Source organism: Vitis vinifera, chromosome 7 (genome assembly GCF_030704535.1).
Source record: "Vitis vinifera cultivar Pinot Noir 40024 chromosome 7, ASM3070453v1".
Taxonomy (NCBI): domain Eukaryota; kingdom Viridiplantae; phylum Streptophyta; class Magnoliopsida; order Vitales; family Vitaceae; genus Vitis; species Vitis vinifera.
The window spans coordinates 25,158,770-25,185,495 of record NC_081811.1 but is presented as its reverse complement, the minus strand read 5'-3'; the positions used below and the strand labels follow the sequence as shown (position 1 = coordinate 25,185,495).

Here is a 26,726-nt window from a genome sequence, read left to right as displayed (position 1 = left end):
CTTGCGATGACTAAGTTCTAACTGCTTTATGTATTTGGTATACAAAAACAAACTCATACATTGATGTGAAAGAAACCCAGAAACCCACACAAATGATTGAGCCTAATTGCATTATCCGTGTCTGTTAATTAATTAATTGAACCTTTTGTGGTGCTTCTTCCAATACTTGTGATGACTAACTGCTTTATGTATTTGGTAATGTTTGGTGGTACCTTCACCATAAATTTTTACCATTTATTAAGAAAATCATATTCATTTAGAATGGTCAATTGTTTGAAACATGACAATTTTATTTTGGCTTAATTTAGTGATGGGGACGTTCCCATCAGTCCACCATCATAATTGCATCCTTGACAAAAAAACCCAAAAATGCCAATACCCTTATCAAAGATAAGGGTTTGGTTGCAATTCAAGATGTAGACCTCTGCTAGGAATCTTTAGTCAATTAAAGCTAAAAAAATAATCTATTGAAGGATGAATTTTTGGATTTGAGGACAAAGCCTAGCCACAGATGCATATGTTGTTTGATTGAATGAAATTTATCAACTCTCGGTCTCTATCTCTATCTCAAATGTGAACATGTATTTTTGGTGAAGGATGTTGATTAATAGAATGGAAATGGAGGCGATTTGAATTTGAGATGTAGGGTTGGACCCATTATGATTGGGTTGAAAAAGTTGAACCCAACCCCATAATTCTGTACGGATTAAAAATACTAAAATATCATGGAGATGTGTTTTATAATTAAAAGTTCCACTATGATTTCTTCAAGAGATAATAATTAAAGTGTGTTTCAAGTCGAGAGATTTGGTTGCCAGCCCAAAACCAACTTCTTCATTCGGGTGATTGCAACTCACTGTACGTAATCCAATTTCCGATCTAGATTCCCATGAATATCATAGGTTGAATCAGATGCCCTATTTTCAAGGGACCATCACATATCCTATGGTTGAAAGAGTTGTGGTCAATCGCTTCTTTTTGCACTTCAAAACAAAGAGGAAATTTATTTATTTAAAATAAAAATATTATTCAATAAATATATATATATATAAAGTGAATCAACAGGAATGAACCCAAAAAAAAATGGAGGAATGATTGGGGAGTGGCCACCCATTTGGGAAGATAGCAATGGAAGATTGGTTGCAGGGTACTACCAGAAATTCCAAACGTCACATCAGACGAGGGGATATGAAATTTTGTTTGCTCATAAGGATTAGACAAGGCATGATGATGATCACCATCATACCAGCATGATTCATGCCAGATGACCATAACATGCATGCATGCATGCATGCATGGCAGTTTCATTTCCCCAAAAATCATCACGGACCCTTCGATTTGACGCTTTTGCAGTAATGAACAGTAGGGGGACTCACGTGCCCGCCTCCCCCTTTCATGAGTTTTGACGCCGTTAGCTCCGCCTGACGGTTTGGTCCTCCATGGGGATACGAGATACCTCTCTCTTGATGGGACGGCGTCGTCAGTCAACTCCAGCACCACCCTCCACCTCCACCACCACCCTCCCTCTCGGAATTCCCCCGTACGGTCATCAAAGTCGTCACGCAAAGTTTTGCTAAAAACATGTAAATATATTTTTGAAAGGTAATTACTAATTAGTGTGAAATAATTATGGTTTTAGGCCTCGTAACTTGCGTCTTTGAATCATAACTTTCTCTCTTTGTTATTTTCTTTTCTCTCTCCGGGTTTAACTATGTTTTTCTTCTTCATTCTTGGGAATTTGACCTTAGCCGGTCACCGCTTCAATTACTTTTTGTTCTTTTTTTTGAAATATTTCTTGTATTTCTCAATAATATATTTTATGCCCCCTTTTCTACACACTCTGGAAAAGTATTAGTACTAAAACCTCCACTTTAAAACACAAAGTACAATTTTAATACTCATTTTGTTTTTATTATCCACATTTTTTAGTTATAGATTTTGTAGAAAGAGTTTGGATTACCTTCTCTAATATTTTAAAAATAGTTGTTTTATTATTTAATTTTTTGCTTTCAGTCATAAATAAAATCGTATTAAAATGGAGAATCACTTTTTTTTCGTAGAGAAAAGTTAAAATGAGAGTTTTTATTTATTTATTATTATTAGGGTGGTTTATGGGTAATTTTGGATAATTTCAACTCTTAGAAACTACTCCCGAGTTGGCACACACCCAACTCCAACCATTTTAATCTTTGTAAATATTATGTATTTTTAATAATTCTAATGGTGTTTTTGAACAAATAAATATATATATTTGATGATTATCTAATCGAAATAGAAGGGGCTTTGAAAAGTGATATAAAAATTAAATAAATAAATAAATAAAGTAGTGGAGGATAGAATGAAGAGACGTGGAAGAGCTTCTCTCATAGTTTGGGGTGTCCCGTTGCAATGGACGGGAAGGCCTTTAATAAGCCTACGAAATTCCTTCATTTAAAACTCATGTTTAAGATGAGTGAATAGAAGAATACCATAAAGTGATATTAATGAGATGCTCACCCACCATTTTATTTATAGCATTTATAATACTTTTTTTATGGATGTCAATTACATTTAGGAGCATGTCTAATTAAGCACTTGTTAAAAAAGTCCCCAATAAAAAAGTTGAATTGCGTAAAAACTGGATGAAAATTTTTTTAAATACAATGAGCTAGTATCCTTTTATAAACTTGTTTCTTGCTCTTGCTAATATAAGTAAAAGTTTTTTTAAATAATTTATCATAAAAGATCTTTGAGTTAATACATTACAATCTTATATATTAACTTATTGAACATTATAATCGATAATCCCTTTATAAATAGATCTATCAGATTATTACTTAGATCCATTTATTGAATATCAATCTTATTACTTTTCTAGAATTCACGTGCATAAGTACGAGTTTAGTTCTATCTCGATAGTTTTTTTATTTTTTTTATCTCATCTTTTTTTTCTTCATACACATAACTTATTGAGATGTCTTTATTTTCAACTACTAATAACTATTCTAGGGTAAACATTTATAATATGGTTTTTTTGGTGTTATGTATTTTTTTGCTTCTTTAGCGGCGATATTCTAAATTTAAGACCGATTAGTTATTTTGATTCACCATTTGTAATTCTAAATTCTTCAAGATTTTAACATTTTTCATATGTTTTTTTCTATGTTTTCCTCTTTGATGGAATTATATCTTTTGAGATAACAAGTTTGTCACACTTCAAGCGTATCTTAAATTCATTTGTTATTGTTTTGCATAAATATCAACCATATCGAAATATTTGTAGCTTAAATATGTGACTTTATTACTTTCTTTGTAACAATAAATACATTTCATAATTAATTTTTAAACTTTATAAGTAAATAATCATTTGAATTCCTCATTTACATTAATATATATACGAGGATTACAATAAGACAAAGTTGATACATTATTTTAGATTTAATTTTTTATCCCTCTACTAGCTGGAAAACAGTCTCAATAATTTGAAAGCGTCATAGAAATATTGACTATTATGCGTTCAAGATATTACATGATAGGTGAAGAATCAAAACCTACATAAATTTTAAATCTTAGTTGAGGGCCCATTTTGGTGCATTATATGGGTGTAATTGGTACTTATATCATACAACTAAAGATTTGTAACAAACTGTCTTAAAGATAAGTAAATGAAAAAACTTAAAATTATCTTAATATCTTAATACAATCTTATTCCAATGGTTGTCTATCATTTCATTTATAGCATTTACAACATGAAAGAATATTTACCTGTCAAATAATAATAACATTAATTATTTAAAGAAAAGTAAATAGTAAGTAAATACAAATATTAATTCTTTATTAAAAAATACTATAGATAAAAAAAATGTAATATATTTATATTTTAGCTTTTTACTATCAAATTTTGAACACAAAAATGAAAAATATGATACACAATGTGATTTTAAAATTTTAATTATAAAAATAAAATTCATAGTAATAGTTGCAATGGTTGTTGGAATATAAACAGTGGTTAGGGGTGGCCATCATCATAGCTGCAAATGGTCCTCAGTCTACTCATCAACTTATAACAGTGGTGGCCACATGTACCACTTTTTTCCTTTTATTTATTTTTTTTTTTTCCTTTTTTTTTTTTTTTTTTGCTCTTTTTTCTTTTTGGCCTTTGAATCATCAAGTTGGGTTTTTTTATTTTCTTGGTTTGAGTAACAAATTCAAATGTATCATAATTGTGTTGATTTTATGTGGAATGAGCTTCAGACATTTTCAGTCCAAATCCAATTCATCACTCACCATCAAGTGTATACATTCAACCTAAAATTTTGGTCTCCCTTGTGCATGAACTTAAGCTTTCCTTTTTCCTATTCTCTTTGCCTTGTTTCATGAAATGGAATATGACAAAATTATGTCATACTTTATCTTTACTCATTTTTAATTATTAAGCACTTATTATATTGTAAACCACTCCACTTGAGGAGAACTCCCTCCACATTTGGAATAATTCATCTAATTTACACAATTGTGTTGTCCATGTGTACAAATAATTGGATCTGTATATTTCATAATTATTTTTGAAAACAATTTTATGTTCTTCAAAATAAAAAAAATTAAGAAAAGACATCTGAAAACCAAAAAATTATTTTTTGTTTTATACTCTTAAAAATAAAAATTATAATGTTTTCAAATAATATTTTAAAATATTTTCATTTTTTTTAAAATTATTTAAAAAATAATCATACAAACATCAATAATGATTAAAAATAAAATACTAAATATAAAATTAATTTTTAAAATATTAATAATAGATTAAAAACATTTCAAATTTTCAAATAAATTTCTATATACATACATATTGTGTGGATGATAATATTTTTTTCATATTTAAAAAGAAGAAAAAAAAAAAGTGTCTTTGGATATTGTAGTAGCAGCCTAGAAACTATTAAAAATACCTCTAAGTAGCATAAATGGTAAAGAATTAGATCATTATGAGTTAGGTTGTCATTATTTATGGTTGGGACCAAGTTGATGATGTCATTGAGAATGGATATTATGTGGTGGGGTGTGAGCAGTGAGCCTCCTCATCCATTGTCTACAATCTCGAGACAAATGTTTAAGCCCTACCATACACATATATATACATTCAGAATTTATATTTAAGGCATCGTCATTGAAAATGGATATTTTTAAATGCAGGGGGACCCTCCATGATGCTATATCATAAGTAAATTTCTTTTAATTATATTATAATTAAAATAATAAATGAAATCATTATATTTCGTACATTTTTTACTCAAAGGGGGGTTTGTTTGATAAGTTTTTCAATTAAATGGCTCAAAATCCAATGGCCATAATGAAAATTTGAGATTACGGTAGTGATTTTCGGCCAACAAAATCATTATATTTTGTGGTAATTCCCTTTTTTGGAGAAAAAAAAAAAGGAGAGAGTAATTTAATAGGTTTACCAGTGGAATGGTGCAAAACCCAATGCCCCTAATAGTAATTTATGGTGAGAAAAATCACTATATTTGTGTTTTCTAATCTTAAAAATATTCGTTATAATAATACCTCATATAACGCATTAATGTCGTTAAAGTCAATGCGTTTTCATGACTCTTTAAAACACATTTATATAATTAAAAGGAGTTTATACTGTCAACTACTTTCTTTTATATCTTATGTAGAATATCATAAATATCTTTCATGCAAATACAATATATTCATTATATCTCATAGGATTATAGAGTCAAATAAACAAACAATTCTTACAGAACCAAACAAACTCTCACACCAAGGTTAAAATTCAGATACCATTTGTAATGACTCGCACTTAATCATATAAATTCAAGTATTTATAAATAAATAAACACACTAATTTACAGTACTAAAAATTATTTTTCAATTTTTTAAAATTCCATTAAACATCTACTTTTTTTTTCAAAAACATTTTTTAGGTTAAAAATACTTCATAAACAGATTCTTAGAGTACATTTGAGAATGATTTTAAAAAACATTTATAATATTTTTAATACTTAAATAACAAAAAATTTAAAGTGTTAAAAACATTAATAACGTTTTCTAAAATCACTATCAAACAAACTCTTAATGTCAAAAAATTATTTATGAAAATTATACATTTTCAATAAATGATCTTTCTCATAAGGCATTACAATACCCATTTAATTGTGGGAAAACCATTACAAAATGTGCCACATTTACAAGTAGTCTGTTTTGACAAGCATTTAAAAAATTACAAAATATATATATATATATATATATATATATTTGTTTTAAGATAATTCAAATTTCATACATTTGCTAAGTAAAAAATAATATCTGTTTGAATGTTATAAACTTTGGTTTCATTTTTATAAATTTTTTCAAAGGTACACGTTTCCCAAAGTAGACCCTACGGCTCACAATTAGGGGGACCTTTTGGCACATAATGCATTTATGCATTGTCTAAAGGGGCAGGTGCACCTCCCTCTGGTCACACTCCACATATATGTATATCAACAAGGATTTGATATTTTAAATAAAGAAAAAAAATTTGCTTGGATTATATCTCTCCCATGTATTATAATAAAGGTTGTAATGTGGCCACAAGACCTGCTCCCATCTTCCTTTTGACTTGAGGGGGAATAGAAAATTTTCATGGTCTGTGCTAGGATGATTGGGTCAGGTGGCTTTTATTTTAATAATTTTATTCCCAATGCACCTAATTTTAGATTTAATTATGGTTTTTTATGAGAGAATAGATGGATGTTAGGTTTCCAAGCATTGGATTCATCAAGTCTGTTGAGACTGGTTGAAACATGGATGCATGGAAGTTGGATGTGAGCAATAATTCTTCTCATTAGTTGAAATAATTGGTCACTCAAATTTCAAACCCCATATCACTGTCCTCCTAAAAAAGAATATAAAGAATAAGTATAAATAACGGTTTGCACATGAAAATAATTGGAACACCCCACATGATATATCCCACCAAGATTTTTCAAAGACCAAGTTGAGGAAAGGGCATGGGTTGGACTCCCTGGCCTAAATTTGAAGCCTTTACAACACCTACCCCTAATGAATCGATATGCCATTTCTTGAAATCTCCCTTTTGATTTAAAATCATGGTGTAACGTGTATTTCCTTGCTCCAATCATGGAATAGATGAAATAAAAAGAAAAAATAGATTTTTGTTCAAAAATGAAATTATGTGATGAGGATGACATATCCCTAAGACCCTTTGGGCTATACCATCCATGAACTAATAAATTATGATTTTTAATCTTATCATGAATTGAGTCATTTAGGTTTAGTTTTAGGAATAAAATTCCGATTAAGAACTTAATTATAAAGAAAAGTATCTTTCATTCAAAAAAATAGTTTTTTTGTCATAAATTTACGAATGTATTTTTTTGCATTACAAAATAGTTATTAAACATACCATAAACTTTTCCAAACGATGTTGGATGATTAAATGTAAAAGATTATGGCTTATGAACATTCTATAATTCTTCCTTGGCACAAGGATTAACCGAACTGCTTAATCACAATGGTATAACTAATTACACTCATAAATTTATCATCCATATTTTAAAAGCCCTGGGTAGATGGCTAGTAGTTTATGTTAATAAATATGGATATTCGATCAAACTACCATTAGAATAAGTTGAGAGTCACATGGATAAGGCAGCAAAGAAGGAGGAGGAGAGCATAGGTTGTTCAATAAAATATAGAATGTGGAGGACTAATAATCACATAATGTGATGAAAACAAAAGGCGAAGCTGCTTGGTGGTTGAAATGTTGCCATTATTGGGGCACATGTCATGAGCCCATTAACTGCTAGAATCCCCACCAACCAGCTTTGCCTTCCATATATGTATCTTTTTGTAATATTAATGTGAATCTCCGTGTGGACGGCTGCATCTATGGAGCATAATCTTATATTATCACAAGCTGGGATGCATCTCTAAAATTCAAGTCATTGCTAGAGATGTAGACTAAGTAGGTGCCCTGTCATAGACTCATACATACAACCACCAAAAATATCAGACCCTATGTTTGTGATTGGGAGTAATTCTTGGGTCCAATAGTTTCATGAATGATATGCTCCGTAAAACTTGGAAACACAACAGTAGAAATCATAATTAAATTACCTAGCTAGAAAACTGAGTGACTACCTATCCCGTCCCATCTTTATGCGCATCCGCAGATATAGCCAGACACAAAGGTGTAAAATCCTGTCAAAATCTACTGTTCTTTAAGTTCATTCACTGTAGGTTCTCTTACTTACTCTAGTGGCTGACAAACGCCAATCGCGAGGGGAGAACGAATGGCTGTTCCGAGCGGACTCGTGGAACTGCTGCTTGGATTATCATAGAATAAGAGGAGCCGTCTTAGGAAATTACTTAACTTAAAGGACAGATGCAGCCGCTGCTAGGCAAGGGAGCAACTTGTCTGGTCTTAGAAAAAAAAAAGACTAAAATCTAAACTATGGGACGAATTTGGGTACAAAGTAATGAAACTTAATCACGCATATGATACATTATAATTGATGCCGTTCATCAGATGGTATTTATCAATTCGTTACTTAGAGCGGGACCCTTGCGGTTATTTTCATTGGATGAGTTGTGGAGGCGAAAGCTGAAGCAATTATTGCTTGGTGGGCACCTCCAACCAACTCCATTCATGTGAAACGTGCACCCTAATTCAAATGACCTCAAAAGTTCAACCCCCAAATCGGTGCAGCTTTAATTCCGCTGAGAAGTAATGCGAGGGAAGCAAAGCATACTTGTTTGGGCTTTGGAGGAGAGTTGTACAACGTCAAAACTTGCCTCAAGGGATTAAGGGAAGAGGCTAATTCTATTGAATGGGTTGCTGTAAATTGTTTTTGGGAATCAAAAGAATGATTCCGTTTTAAATGAGTGTTAAGTGCAGAGGGGCAGAGGATGTGCGTGACTACTGAATAGTGGTGGTCAGGAAGGCAGTAAGTAGGTAGCTGTCTCACCCATCTCTATCAGGGTCTCTCTCTCTATCATAAGCACCGCACCCATCATTCTCAAAGACTGTGCGGACTGGCATTCTATTATACAACTGCCTCAATTGATACGACAGCATTGCAAGATGAGCTAGCGCGGACCACCACCTATGGCTTAGCAGGCAGCGAAACAAATTGAATGAACTTCTACTTAGCGAACTGGGTGGGAAAAAAATGGTTTGAGATCATCCAAATCCAAAGTTGATTGTGGGACTCCTCAAACCTGTCAATAATGACCCTTTGCAAGGTGTCACTGACACTGACCTTTGGGGGGTGGTGAAAGAAACGCGTGGAGTTGCTGATCAAGAACACGAGACAGTTACAGCAAGGATTCGCAGCCAGAAGAGATTTAAAGGCTGTACTCTGTTTTTGTCGTGCAGCAATTCCTGTCCTTGAATTATGAAGCAGGCGATGTGGCCGCTTCAGGCACATATGTGAAGCCTTACTACATTCATCGCTATCTTTTAGAGTAATTATTGTTGTGGAGGGAAGGGGGAAGGGTTGCTACCAATCTTTGTCACAGAGACAAGGTCTGGTGGGGTATTTTTTCTTTGTGTTACATAACTTCTCTACTAGCTTTGATATCCCAATAGACAAGTAAAGGGGATGACCAGCTATGAGCTCCAAGTCTAAGCAAATATTCCTCTGAATACACAAAAGCTAACCTCACCAACCACCCCAACTTGCAATTTTTTTTTTTTCATCTTTTGAAAGTATTTTTACCTTTCTGCTTACCAAAAAAAAGAACTTTTTGACATTCAGTGATTCCGACTTCCACAAAGAATATACTTTTCCAACCTTAAACAAATCCATCAACATCAAATAAACCAACCCCAACAAACAAGAACAACCTCATCTTCTTTATTCTCCTCGGAAAGCAACCCCATTCATACAAGAAAATTTAAGAATTTCCAGCATTTCCATCCCGAGAAACCCAGAAATCAATTTTATCCAAGTCATATAATGCCAAGTTCTGAAATGGGTAGGCACAGTTGAAAGAATATATCTATCATCAATTCCCCCATGTTCTGCCAAAGATAACAAATAAAGCTGCTGTTTTCCTAAAAGGAAAACGAAACAGTGGTTCCTAAGACAAAGACAAAAGCCATTCAATTTAGCATGATTGAATCTGAGGAAACATGACAATCCATGGAATCCCACAATAAGAGAGGAAGTCCAATGAAGAGATCCATTTTGCAATTTACTTTAATAGCTAGTGTTGATCATGATTAAGCAGGCACTAATTCACCCACAATAATTAGAAGTAGCAACCAATCTACCAACATGGATTGCTATTGAGGCAAAAGCCAACAAAACACACAATATTATATACATGTCACAGGGCTAATAGTGTTAGTGTTTTCAAATGAAAAGGTCAACCTGGCGAAACCAAATGTCAAAAGGTGATATAATCAAGTCGATTTAAGTGTCACAGTCAGACATTGGAAAATAAAAAGAATAACGTGAAGGAAAGAATTGAGTGATGCAGCAATTGTTAATGCATAGTGACAGTAGGCAGGCAAAGCAATAAGCCAAGAATGATTGCTTCCACTAACAAAGACCCCCACTTCGGATTAAATTCCTTAAATATTTCTGCAATAGGCCGAGGGTTCATCCAAGTGTGAAAAAGTCATCATCCACACTTTTTTTGGATACCGAATGTGCTTTTCATGAGATTCGGGATTAGTTAATTTTGCATTGTTTTGCAAAGGGAAGTATTACTCTAAAAATGTAATTTTTCAGTGTCCAGGCACAGTCCGCCTGCTTTTTGGCTGAGAGTTTGTGGGTCTTAAGTAGCAGGCAAGCGAGAAGCTTTAGATGTTATATGGGCCTGTACTTGGATCCAGTCATTCATCAACCCACTGGATCCGAGACCCCATGCGGCTTATTTTTGGAGGGCTGGTTGGGTCTTGGGCCGAAGGCATAGAGGACAGGTGCCACCAAAAGAGAGGGGATTAACAGTGGGTTGAATCCATTCAAGGCCCACTGGATTAGGTCCAATCGGTTTTTTCCCATTTTGAAGTGTGGAAACACTTTCGTCCATTGGTGTCAAGCTTGAAGAGGAAATAAAATGACTGAAAAGGAAAAACAAAAGAACAGAATATTTTTTTTTTTTTAAAAAAAAAACATAACGATGACCATAAAGGAAATATCATTAAATCTTCTTTTAGGAATGGATATCTTTGACAACCATACAATTATTTTCCTATGTGAAATATTACTATGTGATTAGGAATATACATAGGAAGAGATTTTGAGAGTGTTTTTTTAGCGTAATTGGAACTTTGGGGTTCTAGAGCTTCAGCGTTTGTAAAAAATTTCTCTCTTCTTCACCTTTGCCCACGGATGGTAAATGTAGGAGCATGGAGGAAAAAATCGCGAAATATCGCCGATATATCTTGTATCGGACGGCGGCGACACGGCATATGGAGGAGAAAAATCGAAGGAGGAAATTTCGCCAAAAATCGCCAATTAATCGGCGATAAATCGGCGATATATCGCCGAATCTCGATAAATCGGCGATTTTTTCATTAAATCGCCTGTGGCCGCGGGAAATCGCCGATAAATCGGCGATAAATCGCCGATTTTTTGCTCCTCTCTCCAGCGCGATCTGACGGCTTAGATTTCCCCCGCGTTGATCCAATGGCCCAGATGCGATTCCAACGGTAATAATGTGATCCAACGGCCAGATTTGTCCCAGATTGTGATCCAACGGCCAGATTTGAATTTCAACGGTAAATTGGTGTTCCAACGGCTATTTTGGCCCAAATTTCTTCTATAAATTGCCATTTTTCCATCAATTTCACCCATTGTTGCTTTCATTCTTCATTTGCTCTCTCATTATTCCAATTTTAAGGTATGTTTATTTTAAATTGTAATTAATTTTGTTTGCAATTATAATTAATATGGATGATTTAATGTTATTTTTATATTCAATAGTAATTAATTTGTATATTTTTATTGAATTGACTTAGGTTAATTTGATTATTTAATTATAAATTGATATGTTTATTTTAGATGATTATTTGTGATTTAGTTTCACATTTAATTAATTTAATTAATATGCTAAATTATTTAATTAATTTAATTAACATGAACTAGTATATTTTGAATATGAAATATGTTTATTTTTATGATTATTGGGATTTTTTTTCATATGCAATTATGATTAATTTTTAATTTAGTAAATTTATCATAGAATTAGATCTAGATTTAAAAAATTAACTTTTTAATTAACATGAACTACTATATATGAAATATTAAATATGTTCAATTTTTATGATTATCATGATTTAGTTTTATATCCAATTATGATTAATTTTTAATTTAGTAAATTTTTCATAAAATTATATTTAGATTCAAAAAATTAACTTAGCTAAATTATTTAATTAGTTTAATTAACATGAACTAGTATATTTTGAATATGAAATATGTTCATTTTTATAATTATTGGGATTTTTTTTCATATGCAATTATGATTAGTTTTTAATTTAGTAAATTTATCATAGAATTAGATCTAGATTTAAAAAATTAACTTAGCAAAATTATTTAATTAGTTTAATTAATATGAACTACTATATATGGAATATTAAATATGCTCCATTTTTATAATTATCATGATTTAGTTTCATATCCAATTATGATTAATTTTTAATTTAGTAATTTTTTCATAAAATTAGATTTAGATTCAAAAAATTAACTTAGCTAAATTATTTAATTAGTTTAATTAACATGAACTACTATATATGGAATATTAAATATGTTCAATTTTTATGATTATCATGATTTAGTTTCATATCCAATTATGATTAATTTTTAATTTAGTAAATTTTTCATAGAATTAGATTTAGATTCAAAAAATTAACTTAGCTAAATTATTTAATTAGTTTAATTAAATATATGGAATATCAACAATGGTCATTCTTTATCATTATTTTGTACATTTCTCATATATTTAAATTTAAATATTGACTTGATTTTTGTTTACATTGAAATCACATTCAAGTGTATTTTTATTGCAATAGATTTAGCATGGCTAGTGAAGGTGGTTCTGCCCTGCCAGGGCGAGATCCGGCTTAGAAGTATTGTTTACCGATTGAGGGTAACCGAAATGGAACAATTTGTAATTTCTGTGGGTTGGTGATGAAAAGTGGAGGCATCACGCGATTCAAGTTTCATTTAATGCAAAAAGACCCGCATAACAACACCAAAAAGTGTCTGAGAGTGCCGCCCGAAGTGAAAGAAGAGATACGATTCCTAGTGCATGACAAAACAAAAGCAAAAGCAAAGAAAAATGCAGATATTGAAGAAATTCGTGCTCAATTACGTGGCACAATGGGGACTCATCATACACATTTGGTTGACGAAGATGATGATGATGAAGATGTTGAGAATGAAGATGTGTATATGTATCCGGCAGATATGCACCCAGATGAGCGGGATGCATATCGATCTGCAGTTCGTGCCTCGAAAGCATCAGAATGGGAACGTGAACAATATGAGAATATTGTAGGAAGCAAACGCAAAACAGGGGAGTCTTCACAGTCTCCTGGATTACCGTCGATGATGCGAAAATCACATAGTATGCGACATTCGCAACAATCACCCCCTCTTGCCCCTTCACTTTACAAGTCTTCTGCAGCAAAACAAAAAAATATCAAAGATATATTCAAGGGTGGTGCAATTAAAGAAACGATGGGACGCTTAATTAGCAAATTCTTCATTTATGAGAGCGTCGCACCCGCAAAAGCAAAGTCTCATCACTTCAAGAATATGATTATTGGTGCACAACAAGCTGGTAATTACTAATTTTTTAAATGTTATATTGTGTTATACTTTTAGTAAGTATAGTCTTTTGTGACATGTTTTACATTTTTTTTTTATATGAAGTGCAGGAATGGGAATCGAACCTCCATCTCCATTTGACATAAAGAACAAGTACTTGGAAATGGAGTACAGAGAAATGGAAGCTTATGTGAACCAACAAAGAGAAAAATGGAAGACATATGGGTGCACAATAATGTCAGATGGATGGATAGGGCCCACGAAATTAAGTATTATTAATTTCATGGTTTATTCTAAAGGGAGCACGGTCTTCCTTAAGTCAGTTGATGCATCGAACTATATCAAAGACCACAAGTATATATACGACCTATTGAAGACTGTTATCAAAGAAGTCGGTAAAGAAAATGTGGTCCAAATTGTCACAGATAATGGGTCGGCGTTCATGAAAGCAGGGAAACAATTGATGAAGAAGTATAACTTATACTGGACTCCGTGTGCGGCGCACTGCATCGACTTAATCTTTGAAGACATTGGTAAAAGACCCAGTGTTATCGAGGTGATAAACAATGCTCGCAAGATAACTAACTTCATTTACAATCATGGTTGGTTACTAGCACAAATGAGACTGTATTGTGGTGGAGACATTGTTCGACCAGGAGCTACAAGGTTTGCTACCAATTATATTGCTCTTGACAGTCTTCTTAAAAAAAGGGTCGATTTGAAAAAATTGTTTATGAGTGATGATTGGGCACAACACAAGCTGAGTCGAACAAAACATGGACGAGAGTTGGAGCAATTATTGTTTGACCATGCGTATTGGGACAGAATGACAAATATAGTTTCATTATATGAGCCATTATACGTGGTGCTTCGACTTATGGATTCTGAAGTTGTTCCCACAATGCCATTTGTGTATGAGCTTATGCACGTGATGAAAACGAACCTTACACGTCAAGGAGCTGGAGATTGGATGTTCAAAATAATACAAGATCGTTGGGAGAAAACACTAAAACATCCACTTCATGCAGCAGGTACTTAAGTACTATATATCTTTATAAGTTTTTACTCTGTATTTAATTTTGTTTTAAAAAATACTAACTCTACTTAATTTTATTGTAGCATACTTCTTGAATCCAAGATTTCAATATAGGCGTGGAGTTGGTAGTGATCCAGAACTACTTCAAGCGGTCCATGATGTTTTTGCAAAATTAGATCCAACTACTGAATCACTTGGTCAATTTGGAAATGAGGTAAATAAAAAACTGTTATTTGTCTATAAAACAATAATTTCATTCATCAATTTATTTGAACGTTTACTAACAAATATGATATTAACAAATTAAATGTTGAATACATAGCTTGTGCTTTTTCGAGATGCAAAAAGAGGATTCGGTGATCGAGCGGCAATTGCAGCAAGGTCAACCATGGTGCCCGGTGAGTCTTTGTAGGAAAAAATTGATTATCATTATTGTAAATTCACCACATAAGTATTTATATGATTATCAAATTGGTTGCAGCTGAATGGTGGTCTATGTATGGGAATCAAACACCTACATTGAGAAAGCTAGCCATCAAAGTTCTCTCACAAACTGCGTCATCTACTGCCTGTGAGAGAAATTGGAGCACGTTTGCTCTCATCCACACAAAGCAACGAAATCGTTTGGCTTACTCTTGATTGGAGCAATTAGTTTTTTGTTACTATAATATGAGGCTAAAGTTACGCGATATGGAGGCAGAAAATGATCGAGTTGCTGAAAAATATTATCTTGATCTTCTTGACATTTCAGCCGAGGTGGGTGAAGAAGAAGATAATCAGTTGTTCCAATGGGTGAGGCCTATACATTTGGATGACGAAGTTGGAAATCCCGATCCACGAATTGCTGCTCATGCTCGAGAATTTGGAGTTAATGTTGAACGTGTGTTGTCTGAAGAAGTTCACTCTGAAAGTTTTAGCAAAGATACTGATGATTCCCACCAAGAGATTGACTCCACAAGTGCTGGCCATAGTAGTAGACCTAGTGCTGCAAGTACTTCTGCTTCTGGTTACGATGGTTCAAGAGGTGGAACTGATGATGGAGGTGATAATGCGGGAGGAGATATTAATGAACGTCAACATAGTCAATATCCAGTCAGCCAATTCACCTGTGAAAATACTTTCACACACTGCACACAGGATGAAGACCATGGCTCTAGAAGAGTTGGTCCAAGCATAGGAGCTATTGGGAAGCCTTATAGAGGAAGAGAACGAATGATGGAACCATATAATGAGGAGTTACTTTCAGGGAGTTTTGAATCTATGAGTATAGGAACTCAATTTAGTGACTCTTCGAATGAGACTAATGTCTACCCTCCTCATGTGATGAGTTATGGTCAACCTTCAAGTTCAACAGATGAAGAGTATGGTATGTCGCGTTATTCACCTTCTAGACAAATGTCTTACCAAGTTCCATATCAGATGGAAGGAGGATTGGGCATTAACACATGGGTGAACTTTGAGTATCCTATCCATGTAGAGGCAGTGGGCAGGACTCAAGAGATATATGCATGGCATGTTAGAATTTTTAACCAATATTATCGAGGCTCATTGAGTTGGTACCAATATTGTCTCCAACAGCAAGACGGCGTTCCTTCATCTATCAATCCCATTGAACCACATCGATCCTCATTTTGGTATTAAAGGGACATTGTAATGTAATGTGTACAAATTATTGTTATTTAATGAAATGAAGTATTTTATGTGACTTTATAATGAGAACAATTACAAAATTAACATTTCTTATAGATCGACATGATATAATTACATTTAATATCGCAAATTATATCATATGTATATCAATTTTTTTTACAAAACATCTTTAAAATGTCTATTATACTTCTAATTATATTATTATGAAGTTTTCTTTACATTTCCATGAGTTTTTAACAATTTTAAGCCTATCGATATTTTTTTCCAAAATATCCGCCGATATATCTCCGATATATTCGATATATCCGTAAAATCGAAGTACCGATATATCCGTGATTACCGATATTTTCTTCCATGTGTAAGAGTAGGCCGAACGTCAATCACTGTATGCTTTATGTGTTCTCTATTTTAGTTATCTTATTTGTTTCTCCATGTTATTATTCTTTGTCCTAGTTTTTCACACCATGACCCTCGATACAATCGGGAGGTTCCCCATTGGAGGATTGCTATGCCAGATTCATAGCAATAGTCTGTTAAGATGATTTACGACCATTTGATATTCAGGTCATGCCCATACTTCACAACATAACTGCCTGATAAAATGGTGCAAGATAAGATGATTCAAAGCCTAGTTTTTCATTATCGGCGACTTAGCTCAACAAACCAATACACTGGAAACCCTTCCCCTGGGTTAACAAAAGTGTTTGGAGAGAGGCTCTCCAAACTTTAGGAGAAGGCACCAGCTGCCACCCTATAGGAGTTTCCACAACCATTTCAGGCAGGCATTTAATCATTACAATTTCAATTTGAAAAGCTTCCACTTTTGTCTTGTCACTGCACATAGAGTTGAACCACAATTTAGAAGATGTTTACACAAATGTGAGATGAAGTATGAACACTTGCAGATACATTTCAAGTAAGAAATAATAACATAATCCATCACATCACATAGCAGTCCATAAAGTAGTGGTTGAAACATCATTTCCAACTGGTTTTTGATCAAACACACATTCATCAAATACAAAGCATGTTAACAACTAAAGGTTCCTATAAAGAAATATTGACTCACCAAACACTAATTTTCTTAATAAAACTTTAATCAGGTTCTATGTTGTAAACTTAAGACACACACATACCACTGTGGACTTCTCCTTGCAAATCCAAACATAGGTAAGACAAAGAAAAGCAGCTAACCATGATCAGCTGTTCAGCTGAGCCATCCTGTCACTTTGCTCCTTCCTCTATTGCAACTTTCTCCGCTTTCCTACTACTCAGGAAGGCCCCCAGCACCACCTAGTTTCGATTTTTGGATTTCTCCATCACCCTGGGAGCTGTGAACAGGATACCCAAATAAAAGTTAAAAACACTAATAAAATCATGGTCCAAGTTGAAAAGACAAACAAAATCATGATTCAGGAATCCATCTCAACTCTTAAAGTGCTGATTGCCAGGTTCAATCAGCAAGGTAAAAAAATGAAACTGCAGATAAATAGAACATAATATGCATAAAAGAGTAAAGCCGTTTGTGCAATATAAAGCAGAAAGCCGTTGAGAAGGGATCCTAGCTATTTTTCACTGGCATTGTGAACATTCAGCAGAATTTGCCATGTTGAGAAGTTTCAGGTCAAGATTCATCATCAACAAAACAATAATCAGATACCAAACATCCAACCACTCCTAGTACCAGATGCAAGTGCAACTGCTGAGCTTTGAAAAGGTATACCCCAAATCAACTCATGTATGGTCTTGCAACAAAGTCTAACAAGACCTTCATAACAGTGTGTATTCAACCTCTTGTGGTGAATGACCGTCATATGAAGCTGCCAGTGTTAAAAATTACTGAAAATCCACATTTTTATCACTCTGATCTCAAGATTCATAGGAATCTTCCAATTTTTTTCTTCTCCACTGTTAAATATGAGTAGTCAAGTTAGTATTTGATCATCCAAGCAGTTAAGCATTATTGTGCAGGAAGGACCCATCCTCAAGTCAGAAATTATGGTCAAATCAAATGGAGAATGTTTACAAACATCACAATACCTAAGATTTTCCATCCCAAGTATTAAAGTTATTTCACCATTTTTACTTGATACAAAACAGCATAGTTACTCCAATCAGCCACTCAATTTTTTCAATCTCTATTTTCTCTTTACTAGCTTCAATAATAAGACAATCAGTTGAATGGTCAGGATCCCATCCATCCAGAATGTTAATATGTTGTGAGTGCAGCCTAACGAACCATGTAAGACAGGTGGAACAATTTCTTCTATTATGTACATTCCTCACTAATGGAACAAATATGCTTTACAACTAAACCATGTGATATCAACAATCCAATGATTAAATAAGGTGAATCATTAATCAAAACTACACATACCTAAGCCAATGGCATCAGAACTCTTCATAATCTTAAGTCTCTTGCATGAATTGATAAACAACCTGCAGTTGAACCAAGTAAGTTAGAATGACTGCCCAACACATGCTAACAAAACAAATTCGAGCCCAGCAATGATGAAATATCACAAGTTTTACCAGTTTAGAAACATTTTAGTTTTGTTTTTTTTTTTTTTTTTTCATATAATCTCATAAAAAATATTTCAAATTTTACAAGTTGGCTAATATCATATAAATTCAGCATCAACCAACCTGAAAATCATAAACTAGCTTCTTTCTTTTCTGTTTTTTATTTTCCTTTCTTTAAGTTTTACCAGTTTACAAGTATTTTTTATAGGTATATTTACCAGTTCACAAGTATGTGTCTAATAAAAGGTTCAAAGTAGCAACCAACTGATATAACTCAGCTGAGTTGTATCCAACACGGCTATATTGAAATGATTTCAAGACCTGATACAAGATTTTCCAATCGCAACAATGAATCAGTAGGTACAGCCAAGTCAAGGCTGCATCATGGCATCAAGCCCATACAAGCTCCATGGCTTTATTAGCTTTGCATCATTTGATATGGAATTTACTGCAAAATCATGTCTTTGGATGACATGGCAAGCAAATGGGCATTTTTGGGAATAATTGGATGACTTGTTAAAAAGTGCATGTATTTGAAATTATTTTTGAATAGATGAAGATAATACTAATTTAAAATTTTTGAGGTTTTTTTTTCCATATATTTTCATATTAATGAATCAAATACCACTTTTCCCTTTAAGTAATGTCAAACAAGGCAAATATTTTTCTTCCTCGTTTGATGAGTGCATCTAATTGTATTCTTTCTTCTAAAAATTTTCATCGATTTTTTAGAATATTTTGAAGCTTTAACTAGCATACTAAGCATATAGCCAATATCAATACAAATGTAGTAGAGACCAATCCATCTCGTGACATCCCATCTCTACCACCAATACCGCGACTTTAGACAATGATCCAATAATTGCACAAATCACTTTCAGATATTAATGAGCATGGAATTTCATTCACTGACACTTCTAGTTGTATCAATGTCTGCCAAAAGTAATGTAAGCTTTCATTCAACATATTTTTTATGAATAGTTTGAGTCGGCTCAACTTAACTCAAGAGTCAAATAACTGCTGATAAGCAATGATTAATTCAAGTTGAAAAGAAAAGGAACAAGAAGCAACACAAACAAAAGGGGCAGTGACACTGAGGAGACATGGCTTATGTTTTAAAAGATAACAGGACCCTAAATAGGCTGAATGAAGAAAGAGACTTACTTCAAGTTTTAAATAATCCCTTTGTTAAGGTAAATATTTTTTCTAGTCATTTTCAATGGATTGCATATTGTTCATGGATTTAATTGAGATTATATGACTAATGCATTAAATCAGAATATTTTTTTGCAAGGCATATAGAGGAAACAATAAAGCAATGAACCAATTCCAGCCTAACATAACCAGAAAAACAAAATAAAATAATGAAATCACACTACCATACGCTGGTCTTTCAGGTGAATTGAGGGAGGCATGCTGTCATCTAGAGTTTACACTCACATCACTACATACTTAAATTCCACCTATTCAACATGCATGTGATAGAAACATGCATGTGATAGAAACACTGCTATTGATGAGAAGAGGAAGTTCAGATTCCCATCAGCTATACAGGATACAATAAATATGCAATGGTGGAGCTACAATGGTGCAAGGGGCCACATGCCCCCTGCCCCTCTGAGTCCCCTCTCTCAGGGGAAAAGAAGGTGGGAAAAATTATATGAACCTCTTACAAAATTGCATTATTTTAAATGGAGTTACATTTTAAATTTTATTTTGTTGTTGTTTGAACATGTATAAAAAGCTATGAAATGAAATTTTCTACTTAAACAAGCATTCCATAACACAGTAGTTCCTTGTTATCATTTGTATTTTGTTTTTTCTTACTCAGCATTTTATATGATAAATTTTTTAATTTAATACTAAAATTTCCTAAGTTAATTATAAAATTTCTTCAAAATACTATGCAATCAAATAAAGATCAATTACATTGATAATGAGGCTTTTTAAATATTAAATCTTGTGGAAGAGAATGATAAATTTATGGGGCAGAAACATCAAGGATTAATTTTATGTTTTTATCTTTTATTAATTCCAAAAAAAATTGACATTGCTATTAAGCTGAAGAGTACTTGTGTACCAAAGTTTGTCTTTGATAAAAAAAAATTCATTCTATCATTACAAAAAGTACCACAGCATATATATATATATGTAACTTAATAACAAACAACAGCTATTTCCACAAGAGTTTTAGATCTACGTCTTTTTAAATTACCAAGAAGGAAACATTAAGGCAAACAAAGTAGGTGTAAATTGAATCTTACTCCCATGGAACATCTCCCACAAGCATCCAATCACCATCCTTATCCTCATAAGTAAGCACATACTCTGATCCATGTAGAAGATCCCTCAATTTGCTCTCACTTAGCATTTCTCTTCCTGGAGTTCCATGGGATCCACATTGGCCTGAAATCATAAGAAAACTGCAGTCACCATTCCTGACAACCATGTAGTTTTTATCCAAGTTGAACACATTAGAGTAAGTTACATCCATGCATTGAAAGCATTAACCATGAGGTCATGAAATTTAAAGTCTAAATATGGCTCACCTATTGTAAAACAGCTGAACATCTTCTCAAGTGCAGAAGAGAGCTCCTGATATGTTGAGTATGTTCTCAGGTCTACCTTCCTGAGGTAAGGAGCACCATCCATGCTGACTTTGATAAAAAGAGCACCAGGACCCGGTTTCCCATCAAGTTCATCATTATTCTTTGAAGTGGTCGCCAGTGTATTCTTCCTAAATGATCTTATTGGGGGCCAACCAACAACCTGTGCCCTGTCACGGATGGAAATTGGTAGCATAGTCATGATGATGTTAGAAAATTAAAACATCTTTATTCTTTCTCTCATTCTTTTTTCTAAAAGCTTGAAAACCCTCTTTCTAGTAGTTTCCTCTTACTTGGCAGCAGGTGCACTGCTACTGTTATTAGTCGTGATCTGGTTATGATTACTTCCATTGGTAGCACGAGGACGCTCCTGCGATGCCTTTGGTGGCGCCTCTTTGTTTACAGCTGCTGGCTGTGCCCCAGAAGACCTGGATGATAGCATTACATTTATTGTGGAATTTGCAGGAAACTTTCCTTGTCCTACAGATTGTGGAGATTCAGATTCGGACCCAGATGCATGAAATATCCAATTTCCTTCAGTGTAACCAGAACTTTTCATCTCAGGGAACCCATTCATGGTGTCAGAGAACCCTCTTTTGTTGCCTGAAACAACAGTTTTTTGAGATGATGCACAAATTCCATCCTTTGAAGGAAGCAAGGGAAACAGCAGCTTCTCATCAAGTTTTCCTGATTTCAGCAAAGAAAGGTCTGGCTCTCTTTCAGGAGATTGTGATCCAGGAAGACCAAGCCTCAACTCGGTGGCTCTCAGATTCAGATTGTTCTTATTCTCCTTGGACAAGCTAGTAATTGTGGAGCTGTCCACTGAAGAACAATCTGATAATCCCAGATAATTACGTTCCTTTAATCCTGAGCCACTCTGTGAGAGACAATCCATAGAGCCTGAAGAAGCCACTAAAGAGGCATTGCTCTGCCCTTCCTCCTCCACACCCAATAGTGGTGGAGACATCAGACTTCAAAATTTTCAGAATTCCCTCTTCAATTGTGCTAGAAGAAAAAATGATCAATCAATTATCTTTCATTGTCAATCTGCTTTATAAAACCCGCAGTTGCTAACAAAGAAAAAAGAAAGGGGAAAAAATGAAACTTCTTAATTTGTTACAGACAGCATTCACTTCTAACACGTCAAAACTTCTGCTAACATTAGCTAAACAAGATAATCAATCAACTTGGTAAACCAAACACATGACAGATACTGCATGGGAACAGTCCAATCAAACCTAAGATAGCAGAGAAAAACAAACACATCAACAAACAAAGAGCCACTTTTTAACTTCAGGAAACTTTGGGAAACTCGAACATAAAACAAACGGTAAAGATTCAAATAGACACCCAAATATGAAAGTTTCAAGTAAGCTAGTTCAAATTGACCCCAAATATGAAGTTTTCAACTAAGATCACAGAGTAGACTCCAAAAGCTTTCAATAAGGAAATTTAAAAAAACAAAAAAGGAGAAAAAAAAACAAAAAAAAACAAAAAAAAAAGATTAAACAGAAATATCAGGTCAACTTCGAAATCAAGTTGCAGAACCCTTCAGCACTGTTTGCTAGGCACAATTGAAGCTTTAGACGCATGCGCTTAAATATACTAACCAAGCATGCCTAATTTAAGGGCCCGGGGTTTTCCCACGGCTTAGAGCATGCCCTTTATTAAGTGTTCCAAAATTGTGATCAAATTGCCAGCTGAAAAATAAAGAGAGAACAAGAGTAAAACATTTTTTTCGTTTCCGTTCCGTAAAGACTGAAATGCTCAAGCCTACGAAGTCTTGGGCAATTATTTCCTTGAGTTGAGACTTGAAAATCTGGTCCTTTTCCTGTCCTCAGTTTATCTCCAAAACTTGAAAAAATAAATAAATAAATAAAATCAAGGTTCTATTGTCTAAGAAGAAAATGCTCCTGTAAGTCTGTAACACCAACCAAATATAGTTACAGGAAAAAATAACGCCGAAAAAAAATTTTCCGTAGCTAAAGCGATCTAGATCACAGAAATGAAGATCTCAACTCAAAATAGTGCAAGAAAAAAATCACAAAAAGGGAGGGGAAAAAAAAAAAAGAAAAAGAAAAACTGAGGCATTCACGAAGCTAGGATGCAGGAAAAAATACAATAGAATAACAGAAAATAAATTTCGGCAATTACACTTTTCAATCATCTGCCAGCTCAGAAAGTATAATTTCGCAGCTGAACCACACACAGGATGCTAAAAAATCAAATTTCTTTCTCTTTTCTTTCTTCAGCTTTCTCAGGAACCAAACGGAAAGTCAAAATCAAACTCGCGTTTCAAACAAAACAAGCTAAAAAACAAAGCTTACCTGAAAAGGCTTAGCGAATGAACCAGAGAAAGAACCGAAGATCGATTTGCGCTTTGAACTTCACAAGAATTGCACGAAACGCAGAGCGAGAAAAGCAGAGAGAGCGAGCTTAAGGTCCCTCCATTAAGCACAAAGCAACAAAAGCTTTTCCCCGAAAAACTCGAAGCGGAAAATAAAAGCGAAAGCACAAAAAAAATTGGAAATCTTTTATTTCTTTATTTCTTTATTTATTTTCACATTTTAAAAATCTTCGAAGTTGGGAGTCGGGACCGCTGAGATTTATACTGGGAAGTGGAATGGAATCGATGGCTGTGGCTGAATGGGGAAAGGACAATCTGGGCCGTCTGATGTCGCTGTTACAGGTGGTATGATGGAATTTTATTTTGGGAAAAAGTTATTGGAAAGAGGTTTCTCTGGTTCATGCTTTCGGGCTTGTAGCCAAAATGCGCTTGATTTTGATCTGAAACGACGAAACTACCCTTGCTTCAATGAATTGACGATGGTGCCCTCGCTTTATTACTTTTTGGGTTATGGTACGTCATTTGCCTCGTTTCAGTTCTCTGTAACTCTGGGTTTGTTTTCTTGTCAGCGCTTTTTTTGAATGACATATTGACACCTGTCAGACCACGGTTGGCTGGAAACGGACGATCTGTGTTCCCGGACCCAAGTCGGAGCGGGTTGTTGTGTTGGTTACTGGTGAATTGGTGATATTTACTCTCAATTTGAGTTCATTTAAAGAAATAGAAGTTGTAGGATACGGGTCAGTTGGGTCGGGCGAGGATCAAAAGACCATTTGCAAATTGAGTCATTGAGGATATCTGAGTATGGATGAGAAAGAGAAAGGGGCTGTTTTCAAAATGGGGGGCACGCATTTAACGCTGGAGCTAATAATTAGAAGTTAAAAAACGTGGAGTAAGGGTTGGGGAATAGATCATTTGGGTAGGGTGATAAAGGCAAATGTGAAAGGGGTGGTGGGAACACATTGAAATAGAGGCAAGGTGGAATTTACGGAAACCATAATTGTGAATGGAGGGAGAGCAGATATTTCTTTGGGCAGAAATATCAAAAATTCAACCTCCCATCCATGTTCCATCATCACCACCTATGTGGCCTAACTACCCTTATGGTCCAACATCAGCCCATCCAATCCTAGTTGTGTCACATTACATCCGAAAAGAATATTATAAAAAAAAATTAATTTGATGTAATAAAGTCTAAATAGAAGAAAGAAAATGAAAAAAAGGGGAGGGAGGCGAAAGAGAATAGATGGAAGACGGAAGGGTAAAAAGGGAAAGGAGTGGAGGGGAAGTGGGTGTAGATCAGGTAAGGAGCATTGATTGGAGAGTGGATTATTATTAAGAAGGGGGGACAGAGGAAAACAGCCCCAATAACTTTGATGCGGGGAGACAAGAAAGCGGCATTTCAATTTGTTTTGCCGGCTCTTGAAGGCGACATCTAACCCCTCTCTCTCCTGTTCCACCCTTTTCTTTCCATCATTACCCTTCTCTCTACTTAATTCTTTATTATTAATTTGTACACATTTTTTAATCGACTTGCTCTCGCCACCATCATTAACTGCCACTCATACTTCGCACGCTTGCCTCCTCCAACCACACCTCCCGCACGTGACCCACACCTAATCCCATACCCACCCTCCGATCTCGGATCAACGGCTTCCATAACAGATTACTTCATTTAATATTTACTTAAATATTCATTATTTTTGGGATCCTGGCTTTTATGGCCACAGATTTTGCGGGGCTGTGCCACGACAAAGGGACCCAATGCTGGTGAACCTCCGCTTTTGCCGGTAAACTTTAGTTTAACCCTGGTTGGGTGAAATCTTAACCACGGCTAAGCCCGGAATGGACGCAGCACGGTTGTTGTGGGCCAATGAGGAAAGGCCACGTAGGAGTCATTGGAAACTTGTTGGCAGAAGGTGAGGCACGTGGCTTGCCTGACACGCATAGAGGCTAGACATTGCGAGAGTCAATGCCTTTTTGAAAGGTGTGGGGCCCGGGCTCCAGCACGCTTCTGCCTCAGGCCTCACGTGTGAGAGGTACGTGGAATGAATTCTTTTTCTATTTAATTTGATATTATTATAGTACGGGGGTTTTTGTTTTTTACCTCATTGACTTTACGAGGAAAAGGAGGAGGAATGGAGTTAAAGATGTTTTAAAAAAAAGGGATCAACTGTAAATCACACAGTGAAAAATCTTGTCTTAATTTTGTTGAACACTGTAACCAACACGGCAACACCTGACCCCTTGCCAGTGATCTTGTTGTCGATGCCGCTTCATAAATTTTAATCTTAAGAAAAAAAGAATCCGAAGATCTTTTTTTTTTCTCTTTTTTTTTTCATTAATCTCATAATAATATTTTCTGACCATCTTTATTTATAAGTTGAATATTTTTCATATTTTCACTTTTTGAAATTATTTACTTTGTTTAATGTACATGTTCTCATTTCTTTTATTATTATTATTATTATTTTAAAAATTTTCCCTTTCATGAAAAGTTTCTCAAATAGTCAAATTCTTAAATGAATATTAAAAATTATATTATTTGATAAAAAATAAATAATAATATTATAATATATGTAAATATTATTTTTAAAAATATTTTTAAGTAAACATTAAATTATTTTTTTTAATGTTTTATAAAAAAAGAGTGGCAGATTTTTTTTAAAATAAAAATAAAAAACTCATTGTTTTTAAAAATAATTTTTTTCATTTTTTGAAAACATTGTAAATTCAATTCATATATCATTAATTAGATTTAATTCAAGTTTTACTGA

General features: G+C 34.0%; 2 protein-coding genes across 5 annotated transcripts; one reads left to right on the top strand and one right to left on the bottom strand.

Annotated features, from left to right (window-relative positions):
- The first annotated feature begins 13,145 nt into the window (after positions 1 to 13,145).
- On the top strand, positions 13,146 to 15,291 carry LOC132254031 (uncharacterized). The gene is made up of 4 exons (XM_059737736.1): positions 13,146 to 13,800; positions 13,898 to 14,818; positions 14,907 to 15,037; positions 15,146 to 15,291. Exons 1-4 carry the CDS (start codon positions 13,146 to 13,148, stop codon positions 15,233 to 15,235), a joined length of 1,797 nt encoding a protein of 598 aa, XP_059593719.1. The 3' UTR covers positions 15,236 to 15,291.
- A 1,799-nt stretch (positions 15,292 to 17,090) lies between these two features.
- Positions 17,091 to 24,339, bottom strand: LOC132254101 (uncharacterized LOC116803646). Of its 4 annotated transcripts, none has more exons than XR_009466233.1 (7): positions 23,930 to 24,177; positions 21,896 to 22,607; positions 21,546 to 21,772; positions 21,261 to 21,402; positions 18,851 to 18,912; positions 17,668 to 17,804; positions 17,091 to 17,307 (listed from the first exon to the last, which is right to left on the bottom strand). XR_009466233.1 is itself a non-coding variant. In XM_059738597.1 (6 exons), exons 2-6 carry the CDS (start codon positions 22,567 to 22,569, stop codon positions 17,767 to 17,769), a joined length of 1,143 nt encoding a protein of 380 aa, XP_059594580.1. In that variant the 5' UTR covers positions 22,570 to 22,607; positions 23,930 to 24,339; the 3' UTR covers positions 17,359 to 17,766. The 4 variants fall into 4 exon arrangements, 2 of the variants coding, with proteins under 2 accessions (XP_059594580.1, XP_059594581.1); XR_009466234.1 differs by having other exon boundaries at positions 23,757 to 24,174; XM_059738597.1 differs by lacking the exon at positions 17,091 to 17,307 and having other exon boundaries at positions 17,359 to 17,804; positions 23,930 to 24,339.
- Between the last annotated feature and the right edge of the window lie 2,387 nt (positions 24,340 to 26,726).

Coding starts and splice junctions, on each gene's coding strand:
- LOC132254031 (XM_059737736.1), top strand. CDS start 13,146: ATGAAAAGTGGAGGCATCACGCGATTCAAGTTTCATTTAATGCAAAAA. Junction 14,819..14,906: donor ACATCCACTTCATGCAGCAG/GTACTTAAGTAC, acceptor ATTTTATTGTAG/CATACTTCTTGAATCCAAGA. Junction 15,038..15,145: donor TTGGTCAATTTGGAAATGAG/GTAAATAAAAAA, acceptor TTGAATACATAG/CTTGTGCTTTTTCGAGATGC.
- LOC132254101 (XM_059738597.1), bottom strand. CDS start 22,569: ATGTCTCCACCACTATTGGGTGTGGAGGAGGAAGGGCAGAGCAATGCC. Junction 18,913..21,260: donor GTGGGAGATGTTCCATGGGA/GTAAGATTCAAT, acceptor GTTCAACTGCAG/GTTGTTTATCAATTCATGCA. Junction 17,805..18,850: donor TTCTGATGCCATTGGCTTAG/GTATGTGTAGTT, acceptor TCCTGTTCACAG/CTCCCAGGGTGATGGAGAAA.